The sequence below is a fragment of the Bos grunniens genome, chromosome 15 (assembly GCF_055505025.1).
Source record: "Bos grunniens cultivar Pamir isolate PY7600 chromosome 15, Bosgru_T2T1.0, whole genome shotgun sequence".
In the NCBI taxonomy this organism is placed as follows: Eukaryota; Metazoa; Chordata; class Mammalia; order Artiodactyla; family Bovidae; genus Bos; species Bos grunniens.
The window spans coordinates 24,316,612-24,329,289 of record NC_141179.1 but is presented as its reverse complement, the minus strand read 5'-3'; the positions used below and the strand labels follow the sequence as shown (position 1 = coordinate 24,329,289).

General features: G+C 52.6%; 1 protein-coding gene across 16 annotated transcripts in view; it reads right to left on the bottom strand.

Annotated features, from left to right (window-relative positions):
• Window positions 1–1,368: 1,368 nt before the first annotated feature.
• The window catches only part of NCAM1 (neural cell adhesion molecule 1), a 363,617-nt gene continuing 352,307 nt past the window's right edge, over window positions 1,369–12,678 (bottom strand). For 8 of the 16 annotated variants that reach the window (XM_086339236.1, XM_086339237.1, XM_086339238.1 and 5 more), the window contains 4 exons: window positions 9,498–9,705; window positions 7,784–7,900; window positions 6,013–6,813; window positions 1,369–4,579 (listed from right to left, as the gene is read on the bottom strand). In XM_086339236.1, coding sequence (XP_086195362.1) covers window positions 4,468–4,579; window positions 6,013–6,813; window positions 7,784–7,900; window positions 9,498–9,705 — 1,238 coding nt within the window. In that variant the 3' untranslated portion in view covers window positions 1,369–4,467. The remainder of the gene's footprint in view (window positions 4,580–6,012; window positions 6,814–7,783; window positions 7,901–9,497; window positions 9,706–12,678) is intronic. The other 8 variants (XM_086339244.1, XM_086339245.1, XM_086339246.1 and 5 more) reach the window with 2 other exon arrangements.

Here is a 12,678-nt window from a genome sequence, read left to right as displayed (position 1 = left end):
TGACATGCACGTCCCTGTTCATACTCCACTGTCCGCAGTGAGCCACGTGGCCACGCCTACTGTAAGTGAACAGAGACGCACAATCCCACCGTGTGCCGGGAAGGAGGCGGAGAACTGGAGCGCTGGTGCCCAGCCCTAATGACCCCACGGTACATCAGTGCTTGGGCGTGTACCGTCTGCCCCAGCCCCACAATGAACGAACGTCGCACTGGACAGTGTTTTGTCTCCTGTGGTCTCCCGGAGCATCTCGAGACACTCGAAAAGTACTTAGCGAAGCTGAGAGGAGACTGGCCTGAAGGAGGAAGGTTCTGGAAGCAAGCCCTCATGGATAATGGAGAGTCATCCAAACCTTGAAAAGCAATGTGTTCCTTTCACCCCTCGCCGTACTATATGCAGCTGGAAATTTCTGGCACAGGAAGCCACATAGATGCATGTGGCTCTGTGTCATTTAAACAGGTCCTATGGACAGAGAAGGAACCAACCCTGGGGGTGACTTCAGACTGACCCAGGCTGGGGCCAGGCTGAGGCCGATAGACACAAAGGGCAGTATCATTCAGATTGGTGTAGGTGGAGGGCCAGCCCTCAGAAGGTTATGTTTTGCCCCTGGGTTCTTTGCTGGTCTCACCTCCTCCTGGCCCTCGGGCCAGCTCTTCTCTAGGAACTCCTGATTCCATAGTTAAACAGATAATCCCAACCCTATTGGGTGCTTCTTCCCAACACAGATGCATGGTAGTGTATGCAAGAGAATTCTGAGCTGAGGGAAAGTCTTCTTCTCTCTGGCTCAGAGGCTTCAGTAAATCCCGGGGGCTGAATTAAGGCTCCAAGTGCTGAGCGGGATGACAAAAGTAACAAGGAGGGGCATTATATACCCTAGAAGTCTCGGGTGTCTACCGTGGGTTGGCGCCCTGGAGCTCAGGTGTGTGCTAGGACTCCAGCTGGGTTTGCTGTTATTACACACCAGGGAGGCAACCCGTGCCACTTCAATCTGTTGGGTATCTACTATGTGCCCAGGCTTTCCTATACAGTGCTTCATTGCCAGTACCCAAGGCTACTATTCTTGGCATTTCCTGTTTGTCAAAAAAGGAAACTGAGTCTGGGGGAGATTAAGTAACTCTTCCAATGTCAACAGGAAAGTGGCAGAACCAGGACTTGAATGGAACCTTTCTGACTCTGATATCTGGTCCTTCTCAATGAGAACTCCTCTATCAACCTGTGAAGGAAGGCTAGAAACCCCATCATTCAGGCAACACAAACTCAGGACCCTGGGTTTTACTGGTGTTAAAAAAAAATACCAGCGTCATTTCCACACTTGATTCACACGACAAATGTCCGTTGACTTGAAATAAATTCCAGTTGGACCATAAGAGCTTTTTTTTTTTCTTTCAATTTTTATTGAACACAAGTATTCTGACAGAATGCAAAGTCAAAATTCTCAGTTAGTACTCAGTATTTACACCGGTGAGAATGGAAACAAAGGTGGTATCGATGTTTCACTCGGTAAAAAGTCTGTAACAAGAGAGAAGGCCCCCGAAGTCGGGGATGCTGGGTAGAGATGTTAATGGAAATCTGATAACCACCATCCAGACAGACAGCCTACAGTGAAAGCCTGGGAGTCGGAAGGCTCCATAGGAAAGTGTGAAAGCCGCGTTCCACTTCACAGCTGCACTATATACACTTCGGCCCTTCAGGGTACGGGGGCCCCACACGTGGCACCCGAGTGCCCCTCCGGCGGAACCTGGCCATGCCGGTCTTTATGTGACTACATATGTATGGCACATACACATATAGACACATAGACAGTGGAAACTGGTAGGGTGATCCCTCCTTCAAAAAATTAAAAAAGGAAAACTATAAGCTTTTATCTCTTAACATAAAAGATACAACGTCTTGAAAATAAAGCGACTCCCTCTATGATTTTAGAGAAAGCATTGCTCTGTTTTTTTTTTTTTTTTCAAAGAAAGGAAAGCTCACGCATGCAGAGACAAATCTACGTGTGACGGGAGAGAGGCAGAACAAAAGGATGGCAGAGTTTGGGGTTCCAGCAGAGCCTGGGTCTGAGGAGGGGGCGGGGAGTCAGCTGCCCTGGGCCAGGTTATCTGAGGGTCGACATTACCTCTTTCTCTTCCTAACCATCAGAACCCAAATCAGTTTACTTGACCACAACCCCTTGAAGTGAGATGCACTGTCTCAGTGAGGTATAGTGTGGGCTTGGCCGAGGTGGTCGAAGCCATTACCATCCCAAGATGAGGAATCGGTTCCATTGACAATGTGGGGAACCAGAGGAGCCCACTGCCCCCCGCTGGGGCCTCCCTTCTGTCTCAGATGCCCAGGAGCTCCCATCTGCTGCGTGCTCTAACCACTGTCGTCACCTGGCTGGGTCCTGGGGGCCTGTGCACACGAACCTATGGTTGTGCAAGCCCCAAGGTCAAAGGGCCAGACCTGTGTAGACCCCGATCCTCCATTTCCATCCCCAGGAGCTGAGAAAATGCAAAATAACCCCACATTGAGCAAATGACAAGACCATTATTTTTCACAGTTTGAAATAATCTAGCGTAAGCGCCACTGACCAGACTGCAGAAGTGTCAGAACACGGGGGAGTGCGGCCCACAGAACGGACGCAGAGGGAGTCCTGCCACCCTAACCTCTGGCTGCTTTCTCTGTACCTTGGGAAAGGTGCCCGCAGAGCGCTCATTTCTGTTGACTTAGCATCATCTTCATCATCATCATCGTTTCTATTTCATTCTTTGTTTAAAGGCTTCAATTCCTTATAAGAGTTATTTTTTGTTTCCTGAATGTTTTTTTTTTTTTTCTGAACTATCTGCTATACCTTCCACAACCAAACTATGTTGAAGTTTTATTTCAATACTATGACAAAAACACGTTTCACACTAAAATATTCACGCACCCACAGTGCACAAGCTTGCAGTTCTAAAGGAGAATGAGGAAAAAAAAAAAGCAAAATTTCTATACAAAGGGCTGGCTTTTCCCTTCTCCCCCCTCCCATCCCCCTTAAAGTTTCTGTATTTTTTTTTCCCCCACTTGGTTTCCAATCCAGGAAAAGTTGTCTTATGACTCCAGACAGCAGGTTGGTGTTTGTTTTTTTTTTTTTTTTCCCTTTTGTTTCTACAAATGCTGCCTAAGTGAACAGAAGGCTGATGTTATTTTACTTCAACAGATTTCCAAAAAAAGACACTAATTCCCTGAAGCACACATGCTCTTCCGCTCAAATCTAGATTCTGGGCTCAAAAGGAAATTGTATGTATATATTTTATTTGGCTTTCTACAAAAAAGGGGATGTTTGGGGTAAAAATGTGTGTTCACCAAGACCAGCCCCAACTATACAATCTTCTCTGCTTCATTCAACAAAGCCTAAGAGTCCTTCAAAAGGAAGGGTGGGGACGCCTGGGGAGCAGATCCTTTTTACAGATACAGGCAGGTGGTCGCTAATCAGAAGTGGTCTAACCCCCAAGGAAACAAACAAACAAGCAAACGGAACCGAAAACCCGAAAGCAAAACCATTCCAGAACGAGATGGATTTTCACCTGAGTTGCACACAGGCAAAAAATTTCAAACCGGTTGGGGGCGGGGGGGGGAAGAGCCACTGTAAACAATTAGATTTTGTAAAGTTGTCCTGGGAGGATCCTACACCTTTAGGCAGTATTTGTAACTTAAAAAAAAAAAAAAGGCAGCTATTTTACATGGACATTGAAACACAACTGAAGTCAAACATTTGTCAACTTGTAAACACTGGAAAGCAAAGTTGGCAGAAAGGAAAAAAAAAAAAAAAAAAGGGAGAAAGAAAAGGACAAGAAAAGAAATCCGAATACTGCAAATTGAGATCTACCCCCAGAAGCTGCATTTGGCATTCTTCCTACAAAACAAGAGTCTATGTGGGAATTGAATTCAGCTAGGAAGGGCGACACACTTTGCATACTGAACAAATACAAAGTGAACAGAAATTATAACTTATTTATGAGGTTTCACAGAGTCCAAACTCGACTGAAAGTAGAAAAATAAACTTGGACTTTGTTCATTCGGTTAGTCTTAGCGTCTGGAAGTTATTTCTCTGAACCCGGTCTGTGCCGGTTCGGCAACACCAAAATCCTGAACCTAGATTCTTTTTTTTCTTCTGAGCTTCCTAGATTCTTAATTTGGGGTCCTTTTGTTCGATTTTTAAATGGTTTCAGGGAACCGAGTGTCCTAGTTTGGCTGTGGGTTTCACGTTTTTGTCTCATTTTCTTACAAGTGAGTGCGCAACAAAGGAACCCTTTCTATAAATCTACAAAAAGGAGATCCCATGTTGATCTGCTTAGTTTTTTTTTCTTTAAAGGCAAAAGACACTAGAGGAATGAGATGTGTGTGTGTGTGTGTGTGTGTGTGTGTGTGTGTGTGTGAGATATTGGAGATGCTCTGGTGAAGCTGTTGTGTCACTTTATATTTTGATCTTTGCTGGTGTCTCGTCACCCATCACGCTTTGCTCTCATTCTCCTTTATTTGTGTGGCATCGTTGGGGACCGTCTGGACTTCGGCTGGCGCTGGCTTCGTTTCTGTCTCCGGCTTTGCTTCTACGGGACCCTTCCTGCGGAGAATCGGGAAAACAGCACTGAGATCACGGTCCGCCGTAACCCACCCTCCAGCCAGTCCCTCCCTGGACTCCAACTTCAGCTGCATCTCCGGATCACCTGGAGTCTCTTAAAATCACTGACCCTGGGCCGTGTCCTCAGAAATCCTGATCTCCTGGGTCAGAACGTGGTGACTTTTAAAAGCACCCAAGTGGTTCTAGATGTGCAGCCAAAGTGGAGAGCCGCTGAAGCAGAGGAAGGTGCCCTTCTAGCCCTGATCTGATGCGGGGCAGGGGCGGGGGGTGGCGCTCCAGCTTTACCTGGAGTGTGGAAGTGTTTCGGGAGCAGCCTCCCCTCACCCTGCATGGCTGCAGCAGCAGCAGCTGCCCAGCTTGATCTAAATGATGTGTGTGTTGGGCTCCCCGGGACCGATTCCAGGGGACCCTCTGCAAATGGCGCTTGCCTGTCCGCACTCCCACTGCTCAGCGCTCTGCCTTTCCTGGTGATGCCTCTGATGCTTTTTGTTACCACGGCAGTTTCCCATGGGAGTCTGGTGAGAGGCTGGAGTGGGCTGCCAGGCTCCAGGGGAGCTGAGTGCGGTTGGGTGGGCAGGGCCATCCTTTTATTTCCCGACAGACTCAGGGTTCCTGGTGAGGGTCCCCCCTGTCACTCTGGGTGGCAGCACCCCAGCTTATCTGGGTGCAGCCAAGGAGTCTCTATAAAAACCTCCATCTGACTCAGTCACTCTTGGCCTCAGTCAGTCCCAGGAGTGAGAAGCTGGTCTAAGGACGCACGAGAGAAGGCTCAGACTCCAGGCCCAGCTGGCGCCCCTGCATTTTGGCCTCGCATTTAAGAAACCTGTACGCTGAAGGACATGGTCTTGAACTTGGGAAACCCGGCCCTCATTCAGGGCTTGGGAGCTTGAGTCTGCCCAGTCACTCGGGGCAGAAGCAGGAGCAGGTGGGTGTGTGGGTGTCGGGCTGGGGTGTCTCGGGGGCTTCTGGATCAGATCCTACCCACCCCCTACAAGCCTCGGGGTCTGCCTCTTCACTCCCTGCACCACTGTGCCATGCTGGTGGGGACTCGGCTTTGGCCCTGGATGACACCCTGCCCGTGGGCCCTAGGGTGGCCAATGAGGGCACCTTGGCCTCCTTAGCTCACTTCCCAAGCTATGCTCATCAGCGACCCAAATGCAAGGGCTCCTCCAGGGACAAGAGATGCCACTGCTAGGACGATAAGGATCAAACGTAATTAACACGGCCTAATTAGTAAGCAGGCGGCTGCCTGCCTGTGCCCCGCTCTCTGCCTTGGCCCAGCCCCTGGCTGACGGTGGCCTCCGAGAAGCCCTGGATGAGGCTGCAGACACATCTAACAGGGAGCACACAGCACAGCACAGACGCACACCACCACGGGACACCACCCGACGACAGCGGATAGAGAGAGGCCGTACTCGGTCTTGACTGGTGCAGGCGGAAGAGAGCCGTCGGCCGTGGAAGGAGCAAGCTCAGAGGCTTGTCCACTGGCCCCAGCGGCGGGAGCAGGAGAGCCCAGGGCTGCAAAAACATCCTTGGCAAGGTCAATATCTGGGGTCTTGAAGTTCCCTTCGTCCATTTTAAAGTCCTCGCCCTGGGCAGGGTTTGTGGTGCTGACGGAGGCCGCCTCGCTCTTCGGGCTGGCGAGGGCCCTGGCGGCCTCGGGTGGGCTCTTCGAGGCGCCGGGCTGGGTGGGCTCGGGGTCCGGACCTTTGGTGCCGGGAGCCTCCTGCTTGGCCTGGGGGGCTTCCGGGGCAGGGGCTGTCGGGGCTGCTGCCAGCGGACTGGCTGCCGACGGGGAGACTGCCTTGCTGGCTGGAGGGGCCTTGGGGGCCTCGCCCGCGCTGGCCGGGGTGCTGGGGCTGAGCACGGCCCCCTGGTTGGCCAGGACGCTAGAGGACAGGTTGTTGGCGGCCGGGGCTGAGGCCGGAGGGTCGCTCAGGTCAACGAGGGGGGCGACCTTGGGGGCTGGGGCCGGGGCCGGGGAGGCGGCAGTGACGCCGGTCCCCTTGGATGGGGTGGCCTGGCCGGCGGGCACAGAGTTTGAATCAGGGGTGGCCGCGACCGGGGGGGCGATACTGGAGGTCAGGGTGGTGGTCTCACTGGTGGGGCTGTTCTGAGCAGTGGCAAAGGTTTCGGTGATAGTGTCAGAGTTAGCGGTGACGGTGGTGACAGAAGGCAGCATGTCCTCCACAGTGGCTGTGGTGTCAGCAGGCAGCCTGCGGGGAGGACAGGAAGTAGAAGAGATAGACGATGAAGCTGAGACAGACAGAGAAGCCAAGAGAGGGCGGAGGCCAGGAGGGGGCCGAGGGCGGGCATGCGGGGACGCACAGGCAGGACACAGGCCCACAGAGAAAGGAGGACGCGGGAGGCAGCACACGCCCAGGCGGGCAGAAGAGGAGGACACAGGAGACGACAGAGAACGTGGACCTGGCGGGGGCCTCTCGCCTTCCTCCCTGCCGCCTGCCCTGCTGCCTGCCTGGGGCTCCCTTTCCCTAACATCTGCAGCGGGCCTTTCAGAGCCCTGTTCGCATCTCGACCCAGGGAGAGGCCAGCTGAGCTCAGCGTCCACCACCACAGGCATCTGAGGTCCCTGGGGAATCGGCTCCAGCTGCCCCACAGACAGGGGCTCCACGTGGCCCCTCAGGGCTGGGGCGCTGTCCAGCCAGAGATTCTGCACTTCCATCAAACTCCATTCCCTTCAAACCCACGGTACCCACGCCCAAAGCTGGACGTGCCTTCTGACTGATGGTCCTCAAGGCTTAAGAGACCAGGAGGGCCAGGCTTTACCAGGTCCCCAGCTTCCCTCACCCTTTTAGGAAGAAATGCAGAAAACCCTAAAATTCTTGGAAATCCTAAACAGAATCTAAGCTCTCTCAGTGATGTTTTGTCTCCTTGAGTCATTTCCGGGGTGTGTGTGTGTGTGTGTTTGTGTGTGTGTTTGTGTGACCTGGGCCCAGGGTCTAGGGATCCCACTGATGCACAGAGCTCTTTAAAAGGTCACCCACAGTCTCCCAGATACGACCACGAATGCCTCCTCTCTGAGGAGAGTGGTGTCAGGCATTCCTGGCCCAGGACTCCAGAATTCTGGCCGGTGATGCCGGGCCTGGAGCCGCAGGTGGGAAGCACGGAGGTGTGGGTAGGGTGCGGCGGTGGGTGTGGGGTTGTGCCAGGGAGGGGCCCACGTACTCGGGCTCCGTCAGCGGCGTGGTCTCGTTCGGCTCCGTGTGTTTCCCTCCGTCGTGATTCGGGGTCCGCTCCTCCTCCGTTCGCACCTCCACGATAGGCTCCTTGGACTCATCTTTCCTGTGGAGAGAGCTCCGCTGGTTCCATCCCGGAGAGCTGGGAGAGGCAGGGGGCTCCCAGGGAAGCCAGCCACACTCAGGTACCTGCGCCCAGCCCCAGGCTGGCGGGGGCACGGTGCATCAAGAGCCAGAGCCCAGTGCTGTATCTCAGCCCCCATTCCTGCCAGCTGTGTGACCCTGAGCACCTCATTTGCTCACCCCTGCCTGTGTCCTCACCTGTAAAATGGGGCAAGTAACAGTCTCCACTTGCCTAGAGGTTATGGACATTAACTGAAACAATGAATATAAAGTACTGAGGGAAGCACCTGGCACAGATTAGTGCTGAAGTCATCCACGTGTGTATACATGGTAAATGTGTGTGTATATGCATACCTATGTGTATATGTAAGAATGAACACATATATCATGTACATACACATGTAAGTATATATAAGTATACACAAGTTTATGATGCATGTATATATATAAGTATATGTAAGTATGCAATATTTATGTGTATATATATAAAGTGCAAATGTACATGAACACCTGAGTATATACATGTTTATGATATATACATGTATGTATATGTAAATTTGCACACATAGCTGTATATGTGTAAGTATATGTAACACGCACATATATGTATATGTAAGCATGTACACGAATATGATGTGTGTATAAGAATATGTACATGTAAGTGCACACATGTATACGTGTGTGTCTACCTATACGGACTTCCCTGGTGGCACAATGGTAAAGAACGCCCCTACCAATGCAAGAGACTCGGGTTCAATCCCTGGGTTGGTAAGATCCCATGAAGAAGGGAATGGCAACCCACTTCAGTGTTCTTGCCTGGAGAATCCCCCACAGAGGAGCCTGGTGGGCCACAGTCCATGGGGTTGCAAAATAGTTGGACATGACTCAACTTCCTAAGAGACTAAACAACAACAATGTATGCATATATGATGCATGTACACGCACATACTATATGCACATACGTGATACATGTATATGTAAGTACACACACGTGTATAAGCATGTATATGATGCGTGTAGAACTGTATGTATATGTACACGTATGTGTGTACACAGTGCCTGGCATGGGGTGGTGCTAACAACCTATTTCCTTGCTCTGTCCCTTCTGGCCTTGCTTCGGCTCAGCCCCGCCTGACGACAGTCTATGAAGGTTCCTCTATTTGGCTCAAGATCTGTTTCCCCAGAGATGCAGGTGCACAGCTTCTGTCTGGACCGTCCTCCAGGAGGACAGGCATTCTCCTGTTTTGCTCACTGCGTCCCCTAGCACTTGACGGTGCCATGCCCGTAGCAGCTGCTGGTCCGTGAACATCTGGTGAGTGACGGAGGCATGGACGGCAGCAAGGCAAGTGGCTCTCTCCACGGCAGCTCCCCTCCAGGCTAGGCTCTGACCATACCTCTCATTTTGACCTACGTAGGGAATTTCTATGAGATTCTAGGTGTGAGATTGGGTTCAGGTGTCTGCTTTTAACATTTCTCTAATGCCTCGCTTCCCTTGGGGTTTGCAGTGGGAAGGCTGAGATGGCTCCCTGATTGGAGCCTGGGCCTGGGTGCTTAGCAGTGGGGGGTGGGTTTGCACTCACGAGAAGGCGGCTTTGCCCTCCTCCATGTCCTTGCCCTTGGCTCCGGGCCCGGCTTTGCCACACAGGTTGACGGCAATGCACATGAGCAGGCCACACTTGTTCAGGAAGTAGCAGGTGACGTCCACGGCCACCAGGAGCAGGACGAAGGTCACGACGAGGATGCCCACGATGGCGCCAGTGCTCAGACCCGAGGTGGGGCTGCCGTTGGCTTGGGTGGGAGGGAGAGAGAGATGGGGTGGTTAGTACCTGCAGATGCAAACCCGGACCTGCCGAGCAACAGCCCTGGGGGTGGGGTAGAGCCCACTGGACTGCCGTGGCATTTGTGTCCAGAGTGCCACCGACCCTGGGCCTTTTGGGGTTGAGACATCAGGGTTTCTTCCTATCTTCAAGACAGAGGAATGGCAGCCTGCTCTCACAGATCAGGGGATGAGGCACAAGGCAGCCACCTGCCAGGACAGGGGCCCAGACTGGTGCCATGTCTCCACCTCTGCTCTCAGCCCACACTTGGCTGGTCTCCCCGGGAGCCCTGGGAGCTGCCAGGGACGGGGTCCCAGATAGGGGCAGAGGGTCTCAGATGGGGGAGCAGAGGGTCCCCAGGGCTCCCTTTGGGCTGTGGGGATATCTTCCTGCTCTTTAGGAACTGCTCCAGAGGATCTGGCCTTTGGACCACACCTTCCTTCACTGCACTAGGAAGATGAATGAAGCCCACCTGCTCTGGAGACATGGGGGTCTCCCCAGGCCCACTGGGCAAGGTAGAAGGTCTGGGAATACTCACCGTCTGGGAGCCAGGCCCGCTTGGATTTGACTTCTGGAAACCCAGCAGACTCACCCAGAGATACACTCCCGCAACGGCAGGCTCACTCACACAGGACACGTGCCCACCACAAGACAAACGCACCCTCTCACATTCGAGCAATGCCCAGCATCCCTGCTCTGGCTGGACCCACTCGAATGACCACCTCTGTGTCTTACTCCCTGGTGTCCCCCTAGAATTGTCCAGGGCCCAGGGCTACTCGTGGTATGGCAGAAGGGCCCCAGGCTCAGCTCCAGAGCGTGCCCTCGCGGTTCGTGCTAGGTGGCTGCGGTTAACCCCGGATTGCCTGGTGGTTCCCACCAGCTTCAGAAAGACAGAGGCTGTGCTGGGGGGGAAGAAGGACCCATGCAGAGCTCTGTGGAAGCCAGTGTGGCACCATGACCTCAGACTGAAAGGTCTGTTTCATTTTCCTCTCCTGGGAGGGCAGGGTTCTGCAAAGACAGCAGCGTCATCCCACCACCAGACCTTGTCTGAAGCTTCCCGTGTCCTCCAGACCCACTGGGATGACCCGTCTGCGGACCGGAGGCAGGGACTGTGGCCAACACGACCTGGGTCTCCCTGAGCCTTTGCCTGGGGGGCTGCTGGCCACATCACACGCCAGTTCACGGAAGGAACAGGTAACCCAGGTGACGGAGATGGAACACAGCCTCTTTCTGCATGTGGTCTGTGTTCCTGTGTCCCAGAGCCCTGCTCAGGCACGGTGGGGCTCCTTCAACAGCTGTCCCATTCTGATGGTCCTTATTTCTAACTTCAATTCAGGGTCTGGGTCACCGGCCAGCAGGTAAGAGACAACCACTCACAACCTAATTTCTACACCAGAGGAGCTGCCTAGGATCTTGAATATTTTGGCTCTTTTGCTTCCCAGGTCCTCGCCAGGCTCTCCCATTGGCCCCTTTCAACCCTGCACTGAAGACACGGCCTGTTTCTCAAGAAGACCTGAGTCTGGTGACCGGCTCCATGCTCAGGGCACCGGCTCTGGTCACTCTGTCTCTAGGCTTCGGCAGCAGGAAATCGACCACGGGTCCCTACGGTCAGCTAGAGCTGATCTCCCCAGCACCACACCATCCACTCTCTCTATCCAAGGTGCTCACACATCCACACACAAAAGAAAAGAAAGAGCGATGCAGGCCTTCCTGGCCTTCAGAATCCCAAAGCTGCTTCCCCAAGCAAAAAGAAATACGGCCTTGGGTTTCCTCCCCATCCCGTGACTCAGGGCCGGAGGGCACTGTGGTCTCCTGACTTCCACACCCAATAGGTGTTAACTGTCTACTTCCTGCAGAAGGAGCCTAAGGTATTACTGAGGGGAAAGAATGTCTGTACTTTTGGACTCAAAGGCCCTAACACCATGTTCTGAGGTTGATACATAAATATAGTTTTAGGGGACTAGTCACGTCTCTAAGGAAGGAAAACAAACCACCGCAAAGTGGTCTGTGTGGGAGAGACAGCCATTATCCACCCATGCCCTGGGCTCAGCAGACCCTCTGGAGGGCTGCATGGCTTGGGAGGCCAAGGCCAACATCACGAGACATCTGGGGAAGGGCCAGGAGGGCTATAAAACAGAAGGCAGGGCAAGAGGTCTTCCCTTTCATTTGACATAAGATTCAAATTGCTTTCCCTGGTCTAAAAGGTCCCACACGTGCAGTGGACGCTCCCACACCTCTGACCGTCATAAGTCAGGGCACTCTCCACCCATATCTACCAGATTATTCTGTTTTATTCCCTTCTTGACTTTTCAGGTGACTTGGTGGTAAGGAATCTGCCTGCAACTCAGGAGATGTGGGTTCAATCCCTGGGTCGGGAAGATTTCCCTGGAGAAAGAAATGGCAACCTACTCCAGTATTCTTGTCTGGAAAATCCCATGAACAGAGAAGCCTGGTGGGCTACAGTCCATGGGGTCACAAAAAGTTTCAGACACAGGGACTAAACAACAATTTAGCAACTAAACGACAATTCCCTTCTTACTACTATTTCCATCTGCCATTTTCTGTTCACTGACATGAACAGAATTTTATTTTTTTTTGCCACACCATGCAGCATGCAGAATCCTGGTTCCTTGACCAAGGATTGAACCCACACCCCTTGCAGTGGAAGTGCTGAGTCTTAACCACTGGACAACCAGGGAAATCCCCATTGATATGCTTTTTGGTTGGCTGCCCCACCCTCTTGAATATCCTAGCAGGCATATTTTTCTCTGTCTACCTCTTGTCTCCCCAGCAAGTAACACAACTCAACTTACAAGAAATATTTACAGAATATTTGCCGCACAAATGAGCAGTGTTTAGCCTTGGAGATGAGAACTCTGCCTCCAAATACTTAAAGATATGTCATGAGAGGGGAGAGGCAGTCTCAACCAGGGTCCCCAGCGGA